General features: G+C 38.4%; 1 protein-coding gene across 2 annotated transcripts in view; it reads right to left on the bottom strand.

Annotated features, from left to right (window-relative positions):
- Fnta (farnesyl transferase alpha) overlaps positions 1 to 25,843 on the bottom strand; it is a 248,398-nt gene that overhangs the window by 54,120 nt on the left and 168,435 nt on the right. Inside the window, exon 6 of one of the 2 annotated variants that reach the window (XM_090374220.1) lies at positions 21,845 to 21,907. The exons of the other annotated variant lie outside the window; for it this stretch is intronic. Within the exon in view, the coding sequence (XP_090230346.1) occupies positions 21,845 to 21,907 (63 nt within the window). The remainder of the gene's footprint in view (positions 1 to 21,844; positions 21,908 to 25,843) is intronic. 2 annotated transcript variants of the gene reach the window in all.

Below are 25,843 nucleotides of genomic sequence, written 5' to 3'. Positions count from 1 at the left end.
AGCCACCTGAGCAGGGTCATCAACAGTTGACCCATCAATATCAAGTGGACCAATCTGATTCATCCCCTTCCTTCTAGAGTTTACATAAGTAAAGAACTCTTTGATGTTTTTCTTTGCATCCCTTGCCAAGGATTTCTCGTAATCTGCCTTCGCCTGCCTAACCTCCTTTGTAACTTGATTGCATATCAACTTGTATCTATCATAGGCTTCTGTGTCATGTGTTAATTTGTAAGTATCCCATGCATTTTTCTTCTCTGCCATATGCCTCATTAGTTCATCTGACATCCATTTTGGCCTAAACCTTGAACAATATTTCTTAGTTGGTATGTAAAGCCTAGTAGCTTCCAAGATTAATTCTTTGAATGCTTCCCATTTTGAATTTGCTGTTGGTAACATCATCAGTTGGTCCCACTGTATAGAATTTAAATACTGTCTCAGTCCATTGTAGTCGCCTTTACGGAAGCAATAACCCTTCCCTTTACCCCTAATGGTAGTTACCTCTTTGAGTAAATCCCACTTCAGCACACTGTGATCACTGCCACCTAGTGGTTCATTTATCTGCAGATTCTTAATGCATGAAGAATCACTGCTGATAATCAAATCAAGAGTATTACTCCCTCTAGTTGCCTCCCGAACATGCTGATGTAGAAAACAATCATCCAATAATTCCACAAAAGCCCTGCTAGTGTGTGAGTTACCAGCAACCAAATTCCATCAATATCTGGGAAATTAAAATCTCCCATTATAAGACTCTCTGATTTACTGGCCCACTCTATTTCCCTGTACAGTTTCTTATTATACTCATCAGAGTCATTAGGCCTATAGCACACTCCTACTCTCAATTTTGATCTCCCAATGCTTATGTCACACCAAACTGACTCAACACTGCACTGTCCAGCGAGGTCGACTGGCTTCACTTCCTTGGTTTTTATGTGTTTCTTAACTAATAGCATAACCCCTCCCCCCTTCCTATCCTGTCTATCCTTTCTGTAGATGTACTCCCCAAATTCCAGTTCTGCATCCCTTATATCTGTGTGACACCACGTCTCTGATATCCCAACAATATCTGCCTTTGATGTTTTGAGCAATACCTCAAATTCATCAAATTTATTTACTAAACTCCTAGCATTGGTGTACACGCAAGTATACCTGCACCTGTTTCTATTCTTAGCTACCCTAACACAACCCATGTGTTTACTTGTACCGCAATGGCTCCCAGCAGTCTCTGAAATATCATGCATCTTGTTTTTCAGGCTTCTGCTCATTCTAATAGAAGCAGTGCAAGAATCTCTTTCACCTCTGCCAGTGGCTACTGTCAATCTATTGGTCTTTGTCTCCCCCCAAGCTAGCAGTTTTCCAACCCACCTAACACTGCCTCGATAGCATCAGCAAATATTCTTGCACCCTTTCTATTTAAGTGTATCCCATCCCTGTAGAAGCAATCTCTCCTGTTAACAAGTACAGTCCAGGCTGAAAAAAATTCTACCCCTTGAGCCTTGCACAGTCTTTCCAGGGCCGAATTGATCGACAAGGCTCTCATCATATACTCCCTCCTATCGTGTCTGGGCAGAATTGCAGACACTTTCAAATTCAACCCTAATTCTCGGCTTTTGTTCAACAGTGACCTGTACTTGTTAAGTAATTCTGCCGGTCTCCTACTCTTAATATCATTATGAAATTAAGAATCCAGAGCACGTAGGCCTTTTTTACTATGTTAATATCATTAGTAAGGACACTACTGTCAGTAGTGTCCTTAACAACCCTGCCAACCTTTGTATCGCCTGCAAACTTGGACCTTAAGCTTGATATACCATCATCAATATCATTTATAAATACAGAAAACAACAAATAGACCCAATACTGAACCCTGAGGGACTCCACTAATAACATTAGTCCACGATGAGCAGTGTCCATTGATTACCACTCTCTGTCTTCTCCCACTCAACTATCCCTTTATCCATAGCAGCAATTTGCCCCAATGCCACACTACTCCAATTTGTTCAGCAGGTGCAACAGTATCAAAAGCCTTTCTAAGATCCAAATATATGATATCAAAGTTATTCCCTGCATCCAGTTCCTTTGTGACTACATCATAGTATCGAATCAAATTGGTCAGGGAAGACTTTCCCTTAACAAAACCAAGCTGAGTCCGAGGTATAACTGAAGTCTTGTCTAGATGATCCTGCAGTACCTCTTTTACCAATGCCTCCATCAATTTTCCTGAAACAGAAGTTAAACTAACAGGTCTATAATTACTTGTGTTCCCTTTGATTCCCCTTTGTGAATTGGGGTCACATTTGCACATCTCCAGTCCATGGGTACCTCCCCTGAGTCCAAAGAAGCTCTCATAATTATGGCTAAGGATTTGCTTACTTCTTTTGCTGTGTTCTTTAATATAACTGGATCCATCCCGGGTGCCTTTTTTATGTTTATCTTCAACAATTTCTCCTCCACTTTCCTCTCAGTTATTACAAAATCATCCGCCTTACTGCCAGAGTTTAACTCACCTCTGGCATTCCCCTCCCTGAATAATTCCTCATGGGTGAATGTAGATGCAAAATATACATTTAGTTTGTTAGTATCTGAGCAGGATCTTCAACATCCAGTGGACCAATCTGATTCATCCTTTTCCTTCTAGAGTTTACATAGGTAAAGAACTCTTTGTTGTTTTTCTTTGCATCCTTTGCCAAGTATTTCTCATAATCTGCCTTTGCCTGCCTAATCTCCTTTGTGACTTGGTTACAGACCAGTTATATCTATCATAGGCTTCCATGTCACCCATTAATTTATATGTATCCCATGCATTTTTCTTCTCTGCCATGTCTCATTAGTTCATCTGACATCCATTTAGGCCTAAACCTTGAACAATATTTCTTAGTTGGTATGTAAAGCCTAGTAGCTTCCAAGACAATTTCTTTGAATGTTCCCATTTTGAATTTGCTGTTGGTAACATCATCAGTTGGTCTCACTGTATAGAATTTAAATATTGTCTCAGACCACCATAGTCACCTTTACAAAAACAAAAACCCTTCCCATTACCCCTGATGGTAGTTACCTCTTTGAGTAAATCCCACTTCAGCACACTGTGATCACTGCCACCTAGTGGTTCCTTTATCTGCAGAATCTTAATGCGTGAAGAATCACTACTGATGATCAGATCAAGAGTATTACTCCCTCTTGAGAGATTTTAAGCCAGAGAAGATCAAAGAGAAGAGATTCCAAATTGCCAAGTCTCTGATAGGGAATATCAGAACGGACATGTGCACAAGTATCACCTTTGAGGCGAAAGGAATCATAAACCACCTTTGAGGCGAAAGGAAAGAGGTTATACCCAGGATTACTAACAGTTCCTCCATTGTGAAGGTGCAAGCAGAAGATTTGGCTGTCACAGACCGTCCAGACTTTGCCGAAATTGGGTCCATTTGACTTGAGTGTCACCTGAATATAAGTTCCATCAGTGTTTTAGACTCTGAGGTAGGAAATACAGCTTGTCTGGCCTATCTGAGAGAATGTCTGTGACTCCCTCAAGGACCATTTAAAGTGGTTGCCAATCAGATCCTTCCCAGAAACCTCACATTATATACACATTACGTATACACACTACTTTGAGAGTGTGTATACACATTACGCACTCTCACAAAGATTGCCGATAACATGCATACAGGCTCTGAATTTGAAAACCCTTCAAGCCTGGGAGCAAGGCTATGTTATGCATGCTGTTTTTCTTGATCTGAAAGTAGCCTTTGACTCAGTGCAAGTTAAGCCACTTATGTGCCTCCTGGAGAACTACTACGGTTTCACAGGTAATGTCTCGAAGCTCCTCAGAAATTTGCTGACCAAATTTGCTGGAAGGTAAGAGGTGCCTTACCTTCCAGCAAAGGAATAACTGTATCACAAAACATGTGGAAGTCGGTATACCCCAAGGTGGATCGTTGTCAGCATTGCTTTTTTTCAGCGATATTTATTCCACTAATGAATGAAATATCTGTGTTTATGGCCTATGCCGACGACATAGTATGTTACCTCTCAAACTCGGCTAACACCTCACCAGGCCAGGCAGAGGAATTATCGAATTCTGCATTCTGAACAAATATCTCTCCTCTTTCTATGAGTACACTACCTATTTTGGGCTTCAAATAAACCCTGAAAAATCCAAATATGTCATCTTCCCACCTAGAGCACAAGCAGATCTCAATCCAGCAGCCTCTCTGCAGCCCTCTAATGCGGGGCATGTTCTTTTCGCCACTCATTCAGTTAAATTCCTAGGAGTGGTAATGGACGAAAACCTAACGTATAAGGAACAAATCCAGCAACTGCATTCATGAGCATTACGGGCTTTCTGTGGTATGAAACTTGATCTTTGTAGAGTGCACAACAAGGAAACAGTCAGAAAATTTCTCCTTTACTACTTTAAGTTCTATCATCAGTTATGGTATTGAAGTTTGGTCGGCTGCTCCTATGTCCAGGCTGAAGACGCTTTGGGGTCTGGAATTCTGGGTCCTAAAGTGGGCTAACAATTGGGCTCACCTACCCTATACAACATCAAAATCACAGCTCTGCATAAATCTGAGATACACCCTGGCCCAGCACCTGGCATATGCGAGGAAGCTCACAATGGTGCTTAATTTGTGCTCTGCTGCTCTCGACTTCGTTAATATCTGGGAAGTCGTAGGCTGGAAAATTCCTGGTAGAGCACTCAGAAACCGTCCAGTGCTCTGTTCTAACCTGCAGAAGCTCTCGACCTTCAAGCGGCACTTCCTGAACAGCATCATCAGCACACTGAACTCCGCAAACATTGATTTGGATGTGTGGTCCAGAGATTCTGTCTGCAGAGAAGAAAAGCGCAAATCCATAGTAAACTGCAGTCAGCATTCCTGCAATTGTCAGCGGAACTAGTTAACTCCCAGTGAAAATCTCCAGACTGTCTCAATGTGTTGCAGCTTGTATATAATAACTATAAAATCTATGTACAATAATGGAATATAAGCTCTGTATAATCAATCTATTATAATAACTATAAAATACATTTATTGCAATATTAGCTGTGTATATTGCACTGTCTATGTATTCTATGTATTTGCTGTGTACCCACGTAGTTTTGTATGTACTGAATGTAATGTGTCCACTTAATTGTAAAATTCCTCTGGTTGCCTGTAGAGGGAATTGTGTCCTACATTTCTATGAATAAAGAATTTTATTATTATTATCTAAACAAGACTTCAGTTATAGCTCGGACACAGCAAGGTTTTGTTAAGGAAAAGTCTTGCCTGACCAATTTGATTGGATACTATGATGTGGTCACAAAGAAACTGGATTCAGGGAATAATTTTGATATCATATATTTGGATCTTAGAAAGGCTTTTGATACTGTTGCGCATGGAAGACTGCTGCACAAATTGGAGCAGTGTGGCATTGGAGGCAAATGCTATGGATAAAGGGATGGTTGAGTGGGAGAAGACAGAGAATGGTAATCAATGGACACTGCTCATCGTGGACTAATGTTATTAGTGGAGTCCCTCAGGGTTCAGTGTTGGGTTCATTGTTGTTTTCTGTATTTATAAATGATATTGATGATGGTATATCAAGCTTAATGTCCAAGTTTACAGAAGGTTAGAAAGGTTAGCAGGTTGTTGTTTTGGTTTAGCGATTTATTAGGCGCATCGGCAACTATGGCCATAGTGCACCATACATATGGTAAGTATTAATCTTATTTCCTGTCAGATAGTGTCAGCAAACAGTCAACAAATAGTATCAGAAAATTAGTTTTTAACTAGTTAAAGGAGGTGGTATACATTAATAATTTTTAGAAAGGTAAAAATATTGAGACATTTGCTTTATTGCTTAAAAGTGAAATAAGTGTAAGAGGGTCTTCTGTTGTGGCTGGAGTAAAAAGATTCTGGTGTTCTCTTGTATATTTTAGACATTCAACAAGGATATGTTTTACTGAAAGTATTACGCTGCAGTGATGACACTCGGGGATGAGTGATATTTGTGTGACCTATTCGTAGGCGTGCTAATATTACCTCCTGTTGTCAAATTGAGTTGAAGCTTGAAAGCCATCGCTCAAGTTTTGGCTTGATACTTCGAAGTTTATTGCTATATTGATTTTTCCATGATAATTGCCACTGGTGCATGCATTTTCTCTGGATTATTGATTTGTAGTCCTGATATGGTACTTTCCAATTGTCGGTGGGTGGTAAGACGGCCGATTTTGCAGCATTGTCAGCTAATTCATTTCCTGGAATTCCGATATGTCCAGGGATCCAGCACAGGTGTATGTTTTTCCCAAGTTCGAATAAAGTATGCAAAGAAGAGTTTACTTCCTTTAAGACAGGGTGGGTGATATTCATGGGGATTTTCAGGGCTTGAAGTGCACTTAAAGAGTCTGTAAAAATTATACCATTTTCGATATCGGAGGACTCGATATGCTTCAGTGCAATCTGAATAGCCATTAGTTCGGCAGAAAATATACTGAACTCACATGGCAATTCCAACGTGGGCCTCATTCTTTGATCCGTCCGTATGCACTACGATGAAGTTGGGGAACTGATCCACTACGGCATAATACAGCTGGAAGAAATTTTTTTTATGCAATGTAGATTTATTCCATTGATGTAGGGATAAATCGCATGAAGATGAAGTAAAGTCCCAGGAGCACAGAAAATTGGAAGTGTATTTGCAACATTATTAAAAGCCAGATTGATTAAGTTCATCTGAAAGGTATTTTATTCACATACCTAATGGTTGGTTAGCAGAAGGGCAGTTTCGGTATAATATGCTGTACTGGTGAGCGAACAGTATCTCCCAGTTTGGGTGTTCAGGCAAAGATCTAATTTTATATGCATAGTGTAATATAAGTTGTTGTCTTCTGATTGAGAGAGGGGGTTCATGTGCTTCAGCATACAGGCTCTGTATTGAAGACGTGCAATATGCTCCTATGGCAATGCGTATTGCACTATGATGGATAGGGTCAAGCCAGCAAAGGACATTAGGTCTTGCTGAGCTATACACTGGTGCTCCATAGTCAAGCTTTGATCTTATGAAGGCTCTGTATAATCGCAACATAGTAACTCGATCAGCTCCCCACTTAGTTGCTGAGAGAACCCGGATGATATTTAGCTTTTGTTGACAGGATGTCTTAGTTTTTTAATATGCTCTAAAAAGGTAAGTTTATGATCTAATGTGATTCCTAAGAATTGTATGCTGGGATGAACTGCTATTGGTTGGCCATTCAGTTGTAGTTCTGGATGTGGGTGAAGTTTACGTTGGCGGCAAAAATGGATACACAATGTTTTATGCAGACAGAGTTGAAATCCATTAGTTCGTGTCCATGAATTGATCTTATTTATTGCCACTTGCAATTGTCTCTCAATCGTATTCATGTTTTTCGCATGACACAAAATGCTAAGGTCATCTACAAACAGTGCTGTATCAATAGTGTTTGGAATCTGTTCGGCAATGGTGTTTATTGCAATTATGAAAAGTAGCACTGAGTACAGAGCCTTGGGGGACTCCTTCTTCTTGTAAGAAAACCTGGGATAATGAAGTTTTAAAACGAACTTGAAATGTGCATTTGTACAGCAAGTTCTGAATGAAAATCAGGAGATGACCCCGAAGTCTGTGGTGGTATAATTTGCGGAGTATTCCATACTTCCACATGGAATCGTAAGCTTTACTTATATCAAAACACACCCTGACATGATGTTCCGATCTAAGGAATGCGTTTCGGATGGAGTTCTCAAGTCTTACTAGTATATCTAGTGTTGATCTGTTTTTTCGGATACCATATAGTGCAGAATGTAGGAGATTAAAGTTTTCTAGGTACCATATCAGTCGACGGTTTATCATCTTTTCAAGAATTTTGCAGAGGCAATTGGTCAAGGCAATGGGTCTTTTTCTGGTTTAAGGAAGGCAAGGACTGTGGCATGGTGCCATTGTTTAGGGAATGTATCTTCTAGGTAAAGTCTGTTGAACAGATCAACAAGTGACAGCAACAATTTAGTACTTAGTTCCTGTATCATCGAGCAGTGAATATTACTGGTCCTACAGCACTGTGTCTACATGTTGACAGAGCTCTGTGCAGTTCATGGAGAGAAAATGGTAGGTTGTATTGTTCATTTGCTTTAGACGAAAAGTTTAATTTTTGTTTTTCTATATTTGTTTTAAATCTTTTCAAGGCTGGTGTGTAACTTTCTGTTGCTAATGCTTTGGCAAAAGTTTCCCCTAAGATGTTGCCAATTTGGGCAGGGTCAGAAATATTCTGTCCCCCCATTCCATGATAGGAACGGGAATCATCTGGTGTTTACCACTCATTTTTCTGATTATTTACCATATTTTATTTGTAGAGGTGTCTTGGTTGATGGTTGAAGTAAAGCGGATCCAAGTTGCCTTTTTACTGCAGCGTCTAACCTACCTTGCTCTTGCTCTGGCCCGTTTATACTGGATAAGATTTTCTGCAGTTGGACTGCAATGAAAGGAATTCCACGCTTTATTTTGTTCTTTTTTGGCTGCCCGGCATTCATTACTTCTGTAGAACTGGGCAAAACAGAATCACCTGAGAATATCACCAGAAAAAACCAACTCAGCCTTGCTGAAAGGGACCTGGATCTACGACGGCCTCCTCAAATTAAGATAAACCAAAACGACAATAAAATTCTCCAAACAACTCAGGTATCTAGGGGTCATCCAAGATTAGGAAATATGCTGCCCTCGTTGCTAGGGTGACTCGAAGGGACTGCGGCCTTGGCCAGCGTACGCTACATATTTTCTACAAAGCCATATTCATACCTATGATCACATATACCTCTGGCGTATGGTATAAACTCCAGGGGCTCACATTTGGTGAGTATGGGCTTGGCACACCCTGGGTCCTGAGCTGGATATCATCATTCTTCTCTTTCTTGGTGATTCCCTTCTACTTTTGACTCTCTCTCTCTCTCTCTCTCTCTCTCTCTCTCTCTCTCTCTCTCTCTCTCTCTCTCTCTCTCTCTCTCTCAGGGTAACTTGGGAACTTTTTTTTTTTCCTGGTGCAGCATAAGCCTCAGGCTTCCTTGCACCAAATGGCTGTTAATAATAATAATAATAACAAGGCTACTACCGCAGTCAACCGACATATCATCAACTCAACCTAAATATCGATTCTACTATTTACTTCTCGTGCCTGCAGCACGGTGAGCACCCATGCTTTACAGGTCCTGACCGGAGTTCTCCCCTTTGACCTGGAGATTGTGGGTAAAGGATTATTTTACCACCTGGCAAAGGGCACCTCAAGGACTTGTCTCGGACATACGACTGACTCAGCAAATAACCGTACCGCTGAAAAGAAGAGGCTCTACACTCACCTGCTGCAGGTGTGGAAAGAGAGATGGACAAACTCCCATACAGGGGAGATAACCAGAAAGTTTATACCTGACGTCGGCAGGGTCTACCCTAATTCCCAACGTGGTTCTCAGCTGGATTCCATGCGGCATACCTTCTCACCGGACATGGCACCATCAATGCTAAACTTTTCCTTTTGGGAATTGACGAGGCCCCTACCTGCGTTTGCGGAGGTCTGGAGAGCTGGCAAAATCTAATGTATGATTGCCAGCTTTATGACGACCTCCGCAACATCCTAATAACAAAGATCCTATATTGTCCTAGAGGACAGGAGCACAACATACTGGATACAAAACAAGGGTACCTGGCTTTCTCCTGCTACCCCCAAGAGCTTTTTGAAGAAAAGTGCTCACTGCAATGGAGCACAACTGAACCCTACACATGACAACCAAGAATAACAACTGAACCTACTTAATAAATGACAATGACAAAAACTGACTTGACTAAACTGGACAGGACCTGGTCCCATGAGTGATATCCCAAATGGGAACACCAATACCACACTAAACTCATTTGGCCTTTCTACTCAATTTTCTTAACCCCCACCGAGCAAGAATTTTTATTTTATTATATATATATATATATATATATATTTTTTTTTTTTTTTAGGTCCTAGCAACTGAAATCTCAGGAAATTAGGTGGTAGGACCTGCCAGAGTAAATATCTAAACATTGGGCCCCAGCAGGGATCTAGCGGCTAAATGGCCAGAAGAACAACAATACACAACACTACACTCATACAATATCCATACACTTAAATCTCTGGCCTTTACAGTGAACCATTACACCCACAATGAAAGCAACACGGAGATGGGGGAAACCCCTGGTGCCGTTAGACATGAACACACTATACATTCATTACTCCACCAGATTTTTGGGTGTATCGGCAATTTTGAAGAGGATTTTGGTATTGTTTTTTCTGCTGCATGTAATATTGTTTTTGTGACATATTCAACTGCTTCATCAGGTGGGGATTCTTTGATTATTTTCGTGTCAAATTTAGCTAGTTTTGTATACATTTGCCAATTTGCTTTATCAGTGAGCCACTGCGGAATTTTAGTAGAATAATAAGAGGGCTTATTCAGTAATTCAATTAGTATGGGAAAATGGTCACTATGAAGTGGATCATTATTTATTGACCACTTTAGAGAAGGATATAGGGCTGCTGAACAGATAGACAAATCTATTGCAGTATTAGTTCCAGAAGGAAGATGAACATATGTAGGTGACCCATCATTTAGGAGGAGAAGGTTATTATCATTTAAACATTTTTCAATTTGTTTTCCTCTTTGGTCGATGTTGTTGTTGCCCCACAGTGTGTGATGACCATTTAAATCTCCCAGAATGAGGAAAGGTGTGGGGAGTTGATCTATTAGATTATCTAGATCATTTTGATGAAAGTTATAGCTAGGTGGAATGTACAAAGAGCAAATTGTAATGTGGATATCAGTAGCTACACGGACTGCTGCTGCTGCCTCAAGGGGAGAGTTTAGTAAAATATGCTTGGCAGGAATGTGTGGGTTGACTAAAACAGCTACACCACCATGTGCAGTATTCTGATAGGTTCTGTCTTTTCTAAAGATATTATACTGAGACAGTTTTGGTGTATCTGAAGATTTTAAATATGTCTCTTGAAGGCACAGACATATTGGCGTATATTTAGAAGTAAGATCATAAACAATCAATATTGGCACGGAAGCCACAACAATTTCACTGAATTATTTTGTTCATTATTTGGTTCTTGTTAGGCTTTCAGAACATTTTCGTGTTGAAGTTCTCTGATTTTCGCTCTTATTTTTATCTTTTTTTGAAAAGTTATCTTCATGTCTTCTTCGACAAAAATTTCTAGGACACAACTTCTGCAGATTTTTCATTAATATCCATTTCTTCTTGATGTCTGAGAGTTTTGATTGGTTTTTCATTGCATTCTTGGTCCGGGGGATGTAGTTTTTCGCGTGGTATGGATATTGGTGTATTGACTCCTTGAGTTAGGGTTGCACTGTACAAGGTTTAACGTAATTTGAGAAAGACTCTTTTGTGGGTACTGATAATTCAGTTTGCGTTGCTGTTGACTGATATTTTTTTTTTATAATCTGGGCGTACGTAGGTCTTTTTGGATGGGTTGGTGGTGAGATGATCTGCTTTGCCTCTTGATAGGAGACATTATTGTTTGTTTTATATTTCTGAATAAGTTTTTCGTTTTTCCAGCGTTCACATGTTTTAGCATAGGCAGGGTGGCCCTTTTTACAGTTTGGGCATATTGGTTGAGGGGTGGTACAGGCTTCGCAGTCATGTTCTACTGAACCGCACTTTGCACAAGTAGGGGTTCCCGGCAAGCTGTCTGGGAATGTCCATACTTCTGACATCGGAAACACCATAGCGGGTTTGAAATATATGGTCTGATATTGCATACCACATATCCGGCCTTAATGGATGTTGGACAATGCGGTGTATTAAATTTCAATATCAGATTTCGTGTAGGGGTCAGATTGCTATCTTTTCTGGTGGAGATTCTCTTCACTTGAATAACACCTTGTTCTTTAAGTTCCTTTAGCATCTCCTCTTCAGACACACCTAGTAAATCCCAGTCTGAGATCACTCCTTTGGAAGAATTCAGTGATCTGTGGGGTGTCACAGTTACTGGTAGTTCTGCAAAGAGTTTAATGCTCAAAAGTCGCTCTGAATGTTTAGCATTAGAAGTCTCAATGAGGATGTCTCCTGACCTCAGTCTTTTTAGACTTGGGAGGTCCAGCTCTACTTTCTAATTCCTTTTGGACTCTAAATGGTGAGAGTTTTCCAATTGTATTTTCACCAGTTAAGTGGATAATTAAGAAAGTAGGAATAGGATAATTTTCTGTCTCGGTTTTTTGAAGTTTGGCAGTTCCTGCATTGGAACTGTCTTTCATTTTGGATGTCTAGGGTGCGCCTGGCAGCCCAGATAAGTCAGAGATTGATTTTCTCATGACGTGCTCTTTTTGCCCTGGGAGATTGTCTTTTTCTCCCAGGTTACCAGCCCCGCCACGTGGAGGCAAGAGCGGTGCCACCTAGTGATCCAAGCAAAGAAAAAAAGGTTAGTATAAAGTAAAAATAAAAAAGGAATTAAAGAAAGGTGGCTTTCCTTTCTAGTTATAGTATTTGGATAAATCTATTTAAAAATAATACTCAAGAGTTACCAGTCTCACGAAACTCAGGAGAAACGTATATACAGTTAAGCGTACCAGATAATCACTATGAAAGTTGCTGTGGTCACTAATATCGCTTGGCACTCAGGGCAAAGGTTGGCAGGGTTGTTAAGGACACTAATGACAGTACATTGCTGCAACAGGATCTAGAAAAGTTGAGCAGATGGGCTGAGAGGTGCAAATGAAGTTTAACATTGACAAATGTAAAGATGGGAAGCAGTAACTCCAGAGTGATGTATCAACTCTGTGGTACTACACTGACAGCGATAGAGAACGAAAAGGACCTGGGGGTAACTGTGCAAGCAGATATGAAGTTTTCTGATCAGTGCAAATGGTCTGCAATAGTAGCTCATAGTGTCTTGTCAATGATATACAGGAATTTTTCTAGCAGGGATAAGGAGGTGATTATCCCCTTGTATAATGGTCAGGCCACACCTTGAGTACTGTATACAGGTCTGTAGGCCTCATTTTAAGAAGGATGTAGAGCAGAGAAGGGAACAAGATTAATGAATGGAACAAAGGGTTGCTCTTACGAAGAAAGGCTTAAATTTTGCAAATTATAGTGTCTGGAGACTAGGCACCTGTGAGGTGATCTGATTGAGGTGTGCAAAGCCTTGAATGGTTTGAGCATGCTCAATGCTGATGGGACTCTTCCTCTTGCTCAGAATAATCAGATGTAGGATAGATGTGAGGAAGTTTGCCATTAGCCAGCGGGTAGTTGGTTGGTGGAACAGACTTCCATCCTTTGTTGTGGAAGTTGACAGTCTAAATAAATTTAAGGCTGAGCTGGACAGGTATTTGGAATGAACGGAGAGGTGAAATGGGAGCGGTTTTTTTTTTTTTTTTTTTTGGGTGATGCTGCATAAGCTTGCTTTCTTGCATCATATGCCTCTACTAAGGCAAATGCCTTAGGATTCAAATGGTATAATCAGGATTGCCTTCTGTATCACAACAATGCACGAGTTCACAAGGTTTTGCCAGTTCAGCAGTTTTTAGCCAAGAATGAAATGGCAATGGTCCCACACCATCCCTATTCTCTTGACCTGGACCTCTGTTACTTCTTCCTGTTCCCTAAAATGAAAATGCAATTAAAAGGATGAAGATTCAAAAACATCACAGAAACAGGAGTTACAGAGTTGCTACAAACACTCAAAGAAGTGTTGAGATTGATTTATAAACTGTGGAGTAGATTATTTTGAAGGGGACAATGTCAACATGTAACTAACATAAGTCTAAATTAATTTTATTGTCCCAGTATTGGAAAACTATCGGCCCAAGTACAGATGAGGGATATTATACAAGCAACCCCTGTATAACACGGTACTTCTACAACATGGTTTCGCTCTAACATGATTGATAAATTGCCACAATCCTTACACAACATGGTACTTATATAACACAGTTAGAGAATTGCGGCAAACCGCATATAACACAGTATTTTTGAGCTTTTGTGTGGGGAAAAACCTGCTATTATACTGGATGCAATTCTTAAACATTTGCATTATTTTTTGTGAATCCCCGCTTTAACTCATTAGTTCATACAAAAAAAATAAAATAAAATAAATAAATAAAAAATAAATTTTTTGGGAAATCCACATACTTTATTTCCTCGGGAAATCCCCCTGTTAGGTTCTGTGCTATTGAACTTGTGTGCTAGTTTGAGATCATAAAAATTTGTGACTCGAAGCATGCAGTTCATAACTTTTAAGGTTTTTGTAAGGTTATTTTGGTTTTTATTTGATCGTTTATAAATTTTTCTGGGTATGTATTACTAAACTTCGTTCTTAAGAAGCGTATTCGAATAATTTTTGCTGTACATTAAATTCCAGCCCTAAATTATGCCTAAGGAAATTAGGCATAATTTGGGTAACTGTCGATTTATTTAAAGAATGGATTCTAAATTGTTTTGTGCCAGCTGTGGGAAAGTATTTAAAGCAGAAAAACCTAGATTTCAAAATTTTATTACTATTGGATAACGTGCCAGGCCATCCAAAAGTTTTAAGTCATCCAAAATGTTGAAGTAATGTTACTACCACCTAATGCAAGTTCTTTAATTTAGCCATTAGATCAAGGCATTATATCTACCTTTAAAACCCATTACATCAGAAAATCGTTACAATGGATTTTGGAAAAAAATTGATTCCGAATCTATTGAAGTGATGGAGGCACGGAACCATTTTTCAATTGTGGACTGTATCGGAATCATAGCTTTATTGCTCAAAGAAGTTTGTTTGTTTGTTTGTTATCTGGTTTTTAGGAGCATTAGCAACTAAGGCCATATTGCTCCGGGATATGCGGTGGTCATTCCCTGACCTTTCCGCATCCTGCGTATTTGGTGGTGACGGGCTCGAACCCCGGTCAATCAAGAAGCGTGTGCTACGCACTGCTGCTCCTTCCCACCTGGCTACGGAGGCGCCTGCTCAAAGAAGTAAAACCATCAACATGTGCGTGTTGGAAAAATGCATGGCTAGAATCAGTTCATTCATTAAATATGGTCCAGCCAGCAGAAAACAGAATCGGTGCAAAGTAGAACTTGCTAAGTCGGTAGAGGGGAAGGTTTTGATGATATGACTACTGAAGACTTCATGAATTACTGGTAGAAAAGAGGCTGGCAAAGCAGATTTGGTGGAAATGGCATCGGAGGAAAACCAAATCAATTCAGAGGATTAAAATAGTGCAGGTGAAAATTTTTAAGTTCCAAATTTTACACTAAAAAACATATGGGAAAGCATAAATTTAGCCGAGCAATTAGAATCTTATATTTTTTTAATGCAGATCCTTCAACTGGAAGGAACACAAAGTTCAAAAGGGAGCTTCAAAAATGCTTAGCTCCATACCATGTAATTTACAAAGATCTATCAAGCAAAAGCAAACAATCCCAGGATACTGATATTTTAAAGAGAGCAGAAGATACATGAAATCTAGATGCTGCAGAATAAAGTTCAGAAGGTGAAGACCAGGGCTCCCATGCCTGGGTTTTTCCACCCAGATCTGGGTTTTTTGATTGTAATCTGAGTTGATAGATTTTTTTCACAAAAATATCTCATTATCTGGGTTTTTTCAGTAATTTTTAATTTTAAGTCAAAATTTATTTTTATTTCTTGTAAATACAATAAAATTTAATACATTTAATAACAGTTTACAATTTTCTTAATTGTATATTCTAACAATACTGATCATAATTTGTAATATCTCAAGTGCTTGTATACAAAATACTACAAATGTAAAAGGATTTCAAAGTTTTCACAGGGTTCTACACTATGGTTTTCGTTCGTGTTACTAACATGTATGCGCAGCCTATTGAGCAGGCGGAAGGCAGTCTTTACTGCACAGTCTTTCATGATCGTTCGTGGTGGTATTATTGCATTATTTGGTGTGATTTTTAAATTTATGCGTGTACTACATACAGTGATATAACAAATTTAAATTGTAGTGACTATTTCTATTTTATGTTAATGGATTAGTGCTTTATTTTTTTATTTTATAGAACATTTTTAAATAAGATAACTGCTAACTAGCCATACCCACAAATTGCTCACAATGTCTGAAACTTGTTCCCCACAGAGAAAGATGAATAAACAGTGGTATACTCAAAATTTTAGGAATGAATGGTTAGAAGATCCGGAATTAAAGGATTGGTTGAAAGAAGATAGTAATGAAAAAGGTGTGTCTTACTGTATTTGTTGTGAAATGAAATTAAAGAATGCCAATAAATCGATGTTACTAGCACATAAAAATACAGTTAAACATAAAAAAAGTGCAAATATTGCTAAGACAAGTTCAACGTTAGACACGTTCTTCACAAAAAGTAAACCTACAGAGAATGAAGAATTAGCAAAGGCAGAGTTAACAATTGCTGCACTAATTTCTGAGCATAATATTCCATTTGCGCAATGTGATCACCTTATAGAAGCATGTAAGAAAGCATTTCATGATAGCAATATTGCAAAACAAGTTCAGATAAAGGCGACTAAAGTCTCTTATCTTATACAAGATGGCATAGCCTATCATGAAAAAATATACATTTCTAACATATGCAGAAACAACAAGTTTTCAATGATAATAGATGAAAGTACAGATTTATCTTTATCGCAAGTTCTAGCTGTTGTTATTAGATATTTTGATATTCAAAAACTTGATGTTGTAGATGTATTACTTGACACTGTTTGTGTCGAAAATGGTACTTCAGAAGGGCTTTATCAAGATGTAAAAGATCTTTTCATTGAAAAAAACATTCAAATAAGTAATCTCGTTGGCTTTGGAAGTGATAATTGTGCCACTATGATGGGTACTAAGAGTGGATTCCAGTCATTGCTAAAAAAGGATGTACCATCAGTATTTATAATGGGATGTGTTTGCCATTCTTTTGCATTATGTGCTAGTCATTCAGTCAAGGTACTACCCATCATATCTAGAAATATTTATAAAAGATATCTCTTGTTATTTTTCCCGTAGTAATAAAAGATTAAATGAGTTCAAAATGATTCAAGATGTTGTAGATACTGCTAAGCATAAAATCCCCAAATTAGCACAAACATGTTGGTTATCCCGTGGCAATGTAATAAAAATTATTATTGAGCAGTGGGATGCGTTAGTCTCAATCAAAAACTGACAAAATCGATGGTGGAGGGAATATTTACAATACTATGATCACCAAAGGAACTAAGCATATGTTGTTGTTTTTAGGATATGTACTGGAGAAAATAAACTGCCTGAATATTGAATTTCAATCTGAGCATTTCAGATTGCACTTACTTCATTCAATGGTTTTAATTGAGTATAAAAATATTCTTAGTTTTTTCATAAAAGAAGTCATTACTTTGTACAAGACTATGCTAGACTATTTACTATGCTAGAAGTATAGTAAATAAATTTGATGAATTTGAAGTGTTGGTCAAGACATCAAAGGCGGATATTGTTGGGATAGCAGAGACGTGGTGTCACAAAGATATAAGGAATGCAGAACTGGAATTTGGGGAGTACAATGTGTACAGAAAGGATAGACAGGACAGAAAGGGAGGAGGTGTTATGCTGTTAATTAAGAAAAACATAAAATCAAAGGAAGTGCACCCAGTTAATATAGATGAACAGTGCACTGTTGAGTCAGTTTGGTGTGAGATAAGCACTGCGAAAGGAAAAATAAGAGTAGGAGTGTGTTATAGGCCTAATGACTTGAATGAGTACAATGAACAATTGTACAGAGAAATAGAGTGGGCCAGTAAATCAGAATGTCTTATAATGGGGGATTTTAACTTCCCAGATATTGACTGGAACTTGTGGGTTGGTCACTCACACACTAGTCAGACTTTTGTGGATTTATTGGATGATTGTTTTCTGCAGCAGCATGTTCGAGAGGCAACCAGAGAAAGTAATACTCTTGATCTGGTTATCAGCAGTGATCATTCGTGTATTAAGAATTTGCAGATAAAGGAACCACTAGGTGGCAGTGATCACAGTGTGCTGAAGTGGGATTTACTCAAAGAGGTAACTACCGTCAGGGGTAAAGGAAAGGGTTTTTGCTTCCGTAAAGGGGAGTACAGTGGTCTCAGACAGTTTTTAAATTCTGTACAGTGGGATCAACTGACGATGTTACAAACAGTAAATTCTAAGTGGGAAGCATTCAAGGAATTAATCGTGGAAGCTACTAGACTTTTCATACCGATTAAGAAATATTGTTCAAGGTTTAGGCCTAAATGGTTATCAAATGAACTAATGAGACTCGTGACAGAGAAGAAAAATGCATGGGATGCATATAAATTATCAGGCGACGCAGAAGCCTGTGGCAGATATAAGCTAGTCTGTAATCAGGTCACAAAGGAGGTTCGGCAGGCGAAGGCGGATTACGAGAAATCTTTGGCAAAATATGCTAAGAAAAACAGCAAGGATTTCTTTACTTATATAAACTCTAAAAGGAAGGAAATGAATATGATTGGTCCACTTGACATCGATGGTTCGACTGTTGATGATCCTGCTCAGATAGCAAACAGACTGAATGAGTATTTTGCATCTACATTCACACGTGAGGAATTATTACAGTTTGAAAATGGAAGGTTATCAAATTGTAGCAGTGTGCTTAATGATTTTGTAATAACTGAGAGCAAAGTGGAGGAGAAATTGTTGAAGTTAAACATAAGAAAGGCACCTGGGGTTGATGGGATCTATCCAGTTATATTAAAGGAGGCGGCAAAGCAACTAAGCAAACCCTTAGCCATAATTATGAGAGCATCCTTGAACTCAGGGGAGGTTCCCACTGACTGAGATGTGCAAATGCATCCCCAATTCACAAAGGTGGATCGAAGGGTGACACGAGTAATTACAAACCAGTTAGTTTAACTTCTGTTCCGGGTAAAATAATGGAGTCACTGGTTAAAGATGCATTGCAAGATCATCTAGACAAGACTGCAGCAATAATTCAGACACAGCATGGGTTTGTTAAGGGAAAGTCTTGTCTGACAAATTTGATTGGTTATTATGATGTGGTCACAAAGGAACTGGATGCAAAAAATAATTTTGATATCATATACTTGGATTTCAGGAAAGCTTTTGACACTGTTGCGCATGGAAGACTACTGTACAAATTGGAGCAGAATGGTATTAAGGGTAAGTTGCTACAATGGATAAAAGGATGGTTAAGTGGGAGAAGACAGAGGGTGGTAATCAATGGGTGCTGCTCTTCGTGGACTAATGTTATTAGTGGAGTCCCACAGGGTTCGGTGTTGGGTCCACTGTTGTTTTGTGTATTTATCAATGATATTGATGAAGGTATATCAGGCTTAATGTCGAAGTTTGCAGATGACACAAAGGTTGGCAGAGTTGTTAATGACAGTCATGGCAGTGTGCTACTGCAACAGGATCTAGATAATTTGGGCAGATGGGCTAAGAAGTGGCAACTGAAGTTTAACCTTGACAAATGCAAAGTACTGCATATGGGTAGAAGTAACCCCAGAGAAACATACCAACTGTGTGGTACTACACTTAAGGTGGTAGAAAATGAAAAAGACCTGGGAGTAATTGTGCAGTCAGATATGAAGTTTTCTGAGCAATGCAGACAGGCTGCTAGGGCAGGTCATGGGGTTTTGTCAATGATATATAGGAATTTTGCTAGCAGGGAAAAGGAGGTGATTGTCCCTCTGTATAAGGCAATGGTCAGGCCACCCCTTGAGTACTGCGTACAGGTCTGGAGGCCTCATTTTAGGAAGGATGTAGATTTGCTTGAGCGTGTACAGAGAAGAGCAACATGATTGGTGAGGGGAATGAAGGGATCCTCTTACCAAGAGAGGCTTAAGTTCTGCAAATTGCAATGGCTGGAGACTAGGCACCTGCGCGGTGATCTGATTGAGGTCTATAAGGCCTTGAATGGGTTGAGCATGCTGAATTCTGATGGGATCCTTCCACTTGTTCAGATTACGAACCTACGGGGACTTAAGTTCAAATTAAGAAAGGACAGATGTAGAATAGATGTGCGGAAATTTGCCTTTAGCCAGCGGGTGGTTAATTGCTGGAACAAACTTCCATCTGTCGTTGTGGAAGTTGATAGGTTAAATAAATTTAAGGAGGAACTGGACAGGCATTTGGAGGGAATGGTGTGATTTTTTTTTTTTTTGGCTGATGCTGCATAAGCTCCTACACTTGCTTTCTTGCATCACGTGCCATTACTACTACTACAAAGCTGGTTGAAATTGATCCAAGCAATGCAATAAATCATAAGCCTCTGAATAAAATATATTTGGGAGGCCATTGTATGGCTTTATTAAATTCAACACCGCTTGGTCACAGTGAAAGCAGGTTTAAAAATGATTGTTTAAAATTTCTTGTTGAACTTTGTATGGAAATCAGAAAAAGATTTCCTCTAAATGACAATGGAATTATTGCCAGTCTCAATGTTCTTGGCCCAGCAGTGATACATGATTGTGCCAAATCGCCATCCTCAATTTTCCATTTAGCAATGCAGTTCCCTCACCTTGTTTCTGAAGACAAAATAGATCTTCTAGATGATGAATGGAGATCATTTCGTTTAAATCAAGATTTAGATCTCTCTTACAAAACCATCCCTGAGTTTCGGTATCTGTTATGTAATGTAAAAGATGGCTTTAATAATTCTAAATATGAGATTTTATCTAACTTTATGACCAGTCTAACTATTTTACTTCACTCTTCGGCAAGCGTAGAAAGAATCTTCTCCCAAGTAAAACATATAAAAACAAAAGCCACAAACTCCCTTAAACCAGAAACTGTGAAAGATCGACTAGTGGCAAAACAGGCGATAAATAGATCTAATCAAAATTGCTATATATGGAAACCTAAATCAGAATTGGTAAAAGAAGTCATACAAGGAACTTGTCATAAAAAATAAGAAGAACGTTTGAAAAAAATGAAAGCACTTCAAAAAATAAATGTGGAGGGAACTGAATGGAATGAAAATTCTGATTACAATTAAATAAAAGATATTTATGCATGGTAAGTTTTATCTTATTTGTGTTGCTATACTATATGATGAAAACTAGGTTTTTTTTGGGTTTATTTAAGTTGCAATCTAAGTTTTTTTAAAATTAGTGAGTGGGAGCCCTGGTGAAGACATTCTGCAACCGAGAAAACGTTCTTGTTTGATTGTGCTTAGCAGCGATGAAGAGGAAGAAAATTAAATGAACGTACATTAACTGACATATTATGTATCACAGTTTGTAAGATGTTACAAACTGTTGTTCAGTTATTACTATTTTTAATAAAATTTTTCCAATAGTTATAAATTTTTTTAAATATTTTTAAAAAAAGTTTTTATTTTATTTTAATAATTTGATTTTAATAATTTTAATAAAAAGTTTCCAATAGTTATAAAAAAAATTATGTATTTTTGTTAGCTTTTGGAATGTAATCCCCCTTTTTGTATTGGTTCTTAGACCCATATAACACTGTTTCACACTACACGAGATTTTAGAGGAAACTAACTACCGTGTTATACGAGGGTTACCTGTACTCTAATTACTACAATACAAAACGGTACTTCTAAGAGCAACTTAAATACAATTTGTAAAATACAGTGACAAAAGTTTAAAATTTCTTTCCTGTGATAACCTTAAAGCTTTAACAAAAAAAAAAAAAAATATATATATATATAGGCCAAAATAAAAAAAAATAAGGCCTACTTGGGAATCCTGTGTATATTAATTTCAAACAAATGAAGAGTATAATGAATACAATTATGGTAAACAGATTTGTCATCAGTTTCTCACTGTCTAATTAGGCTTAGGCTACTTTGGATAACAGTAGTTAATTATTAAACTCACCCTCTCAGATAATTCCAAGAACTCTCATTATGAGGGACTTTTCTGATACAATCCAATGTATATCTAGTATTTAAGGAAGAAGAAAATCAATGTAACTGATTTTATTTATTTTTTAGTTACATATAAAGTTAGATAAAATCTCATATTTAAACTAACCCTGGATGTTCCAGGGTTAGTTTAAAATTAAATTACATATTTAGCATTAACATTAGTTGAGGCATATAATGCAAGAAAGCAAGCTTTTACAGCATCAACCAAAAAAAAAAAAAAAAAACCAACCTTCCCATTTCACCCATAGCGTCACTCCAAATGTTTGACTAGTTCAGCCTTAAATTTATTTAAGCTATCAACTTCCACAATAACAGATGAAGTCTGTTCCAGCAATCAACTACCCACTGGCTAAATGGGTAGTTGATTGCTGTAAAAGACCTCTATCTCAGTCAACTCTTGGGCCTGTGATAACACTTTTTGAGTAATCTCTTCCAACTCATCTTTTGTAACCTCACTAGTTGCTGCCAATTCCTCTTTGTCAATTACATCATCCTCACTAGTTGCTGCCAATTCCTCTCTGTCAATTACATTATCCTCACTAAAGGAAGACATTATGTTAACTATAAAACACCACAATTTACAACTAAAAATTGGAAGTCTAAAATGACTAACAATCAACTTTATACAATATAAATACAACTCTGTGAGAGAGCAAGAATCCTCAATCCAAGAACTCAACTCAAAATGGAACCTTTAAAAACACAAGAAGAATACTCTCCTTTGTGCTATTAAAAAGCACACCACCCAAGTTTAACAGGTGATGGTCCCAGGGACAACTCGTGTCAACCATTAGGCCTAACAAGAAATTTTAAGGGTACGGAAATGCTCTAATATTGCGCAGCAGAGGAAATTTTACCCCCTCCATTTGTGTTGAGTTCTTAACAAGAACTCAACACAAATGAATACAGAGACCTCGTCCCCCCTACACCTTCTGCTCACTTTAGCCAGGCAAGGGGATTCACTCCTCGCCTGCCCACCCCAGACCTCGTGGAGGTATGAGCAGTGGCACTTTAGGCTATCAGCCTCTGAGCACTTGGAAAGAACAGCAAACTTCTGTGACTCGCATAGAAAAAAAGGAACTCTTACTCACTAGCAAGAATAACATTCTGAAACTGCCCCAGCGTCACCCCCGGGGCCTCTAAAAGGGACATGTTCGTGTCAGACAGCACCTGGGATTTCTCCCATCTCCGCCTCTAAGAGGGACATAGTGTGCATAGTGTTAGGGTCGGACGCCACCTGTGGTTTCCCACATCTGCGTCATATGTACACTGTAAAGAAATACATCATCATCATCATCATCAGCCATTTTCAATCCACTGCAGGATGAAGGCCTCTCCAGCAACTTTCCAGTTCCTTCTGTTTTGAGCACTGGCCATCCATTTACTACTCAAAAACTCATGAATTTCATCTATCCATCTCCGCCTTTGTCTTCCAGGTTTTCTTCTGGCTCCTCTTGGGTACCATTCTGTTATTTTCTTAGTCCATCTGTCATCATGTCTTCGAGCTATGTGTCCTGCCCAAGACCATTTTAGTTCTTTAGTTTTGATAAGAATGTCCTTTACTTGAGTTTGCTGCCTAATCCATGTGTTTCTCTTCTTACCTAACAGTCTGATTCCCAATATAATTTGTTCCATTCTTCGCTGTGTAGTTCTTAGCTTCTCTTCCATTCTTTTGGTGAGTGCCCAAGTTTCACTTCCATAAGTCATGGTGGGGAGTATACATTGATTCATTATTTTACGTTTCAGACAAACTGGGATATTGACTATATTTCCTGAATGCTATCCATCCAAAATTTATTCTTCTCTTGACTTCCAGCCATTTATCATTATTACAGCTAATAACTTGTCCCAGATAAGTATATGACTCCACCTTTTCAATTACTGCTCCTTCAATCATTATTTCCCTTTCCGTGGCATACTTGTTCATCATTACTTTTGTTTTAGCCATATTCATCTTTAGTCCAAAGTCCTTACTAACTGTGCATAACGGATTAAGATTTTCCTCTAATTCTTTGGGATCGTGGCTTATGACCACAATGTCATCTGCAAATCGTAAATGGTTTAGGTACTCTCCGTTCACATTGACTCCTTTCTGCGATCAGTCTAATCTTCTGAAAGCTTCCTCAAGGGCAGCAGTAAACAGCTTCGGAGATATTGTGTCTCCTTGTCGAACTCCTTTCTCGATTTTAAATTTGCTACTGTCTTTGTCTAGTCTAATAAAGGATGTAGCACTCATATATTTTCTTCAAAATCATAATATATGGAGTATGTATGCCTTGTCTTTCCAGTGCCCGAAACATTGCCTTATGCTGTATGGAGTCAAATGCCTTTTCATAATCCACAAATGCCAGGCATAATGGTGTTTTATATTCATTTGCTTTCTCCATTAGCTGTGATATTACGTGAAGGTTATCCATAGTTGAGAATCCTGTCCTAAAGCCAGCTTGCTCTTTCGGTTGATTCTCATCAAGTATTCTTTCTAATCTGTTAGTAATGACCCTTGTGAACAACTTGTAGATATGGGATAACAAGCTAATTGGTCTATAATTTCCAATTTATGATTTATCTCCTTTCTTATGCAGCAAAACTATGATTGCATTATTCCACTGCTTAGGCATCACACCTTTTCTAATGCACTTTGTGAAGAGAGCCTTGCCAGTTTTTGTGTTATGTCTCTTCCTCCCAATTTTAACAACTCTACAGTAACTTCATCTTCCCCCGGGGCTTTCTGATTCTTCATTTTCTTCAATGCATGTTCTACCTCATCAGGAAGAATATCGGGTATGTCGCATGTGTTGCTACTTTGCAATCCATCTTCCCCACTGCTGGTATCATTCCCTCGCTCCTTGTATAATTCTCTATAGTAGTCTTCTGCTATTTGAATTATGCCTTCTCTGCTGTTTATAAGTACACCATCGCTATTCTTCAGTTTCAGTATCATTTGTCTTTCTGTATTACTGCTCATGGCTGCTGATTTAAATCCTTTGTTTTCCCTTAATGCTTGTTCTACTTTTCTTGTGTTAAATCTTCTTATGTCCTCTCTGAGTCTCTTTCTAATGGCTTTGCATAACTCAGTATACTCAATTTTCTCCCTGTCAGTGTTTTTCTTGATCTTCATTTGTTGTCTTTGGTTCATCATGACAAGTGTTTCTTGACTAATTTTTTCTTCTTTGGATTTCTGTTTCCCTATTAGTTTCTTGGGCTTTATCACTTTCAGAAAGTTGTAATATTCCTCGTTGATATCTTGGTCCTGAGAAGTCTGCAGAAGCTCAAACTTGTTCTTAAGTTCCAGTACATACTGCTTTTTCTCCTCCTCTGTTATTTCAAAGACCTTTGTATTATTTACTCGAGTCAGTTTTTTCCTTTCCTTTCCTACATTTATATCAAGTGTACATCTTACCATTCTGTGATCACTTCCAACATTTACCTTATTCAGGACGGTAACATCATTCACAATATATCTTCTGTTAGTGAGGATGAAGTCGATTTCATTAGTTGTTAATCCATTTGGACTCTTCCATGTCCACTTTCTGTTCACCCTTTTCTTGAAAAAAGTGTTCATTACTGACAGTCCTTGAGATTCTGCAAATTCCACAAGTCTTTCACCTCTTTTATTTCTTTCACCAATTCCAAAATTTCCTATAGTTCCTCTTTCTGCGCTGTTTTGCCTTTTTCCAACCTTAGCATTGAAGTCCCCCATAATAATAGTGTAGTGGGTTTTCTGCTCATCTAGAAGACTCTCAATTTCAGTGTACATTTCTTCAACCTCTTCATCATCATGGCTCAATGTTGGTGCATAAATCATTATAATCTTTAGCTTGTACCTCTTAGAAATCTTGAGTATTAGTCTTGACACCCTTGGTGATGTACTTTTGAATTCCAAAATGTTGTTTTTAAAATCTTTATGGACCAGAAACCCAACTCCACCTTCACTCCTTTCACTGTTTCC

This window comes from Mastigoproctus giganteus, chromosome 5 (genome assembly GCF_048544385.1).
Source record: "Mastigoproctus giganteus isolate SK-2022 chromosome 5, ASM4854438v1, whole genome shotgun sequence".
Classification (NCBI taxonomy): Eukaryota; Metazoa; Arthropoda; class Arachnida; order Uropygi; family Thelyphonidae; genus Mastigoproctus; species Mastigoproctus giganteus.
This window is presented reverse-complemented; position numbering and strand designations above follow the sequence as displayed.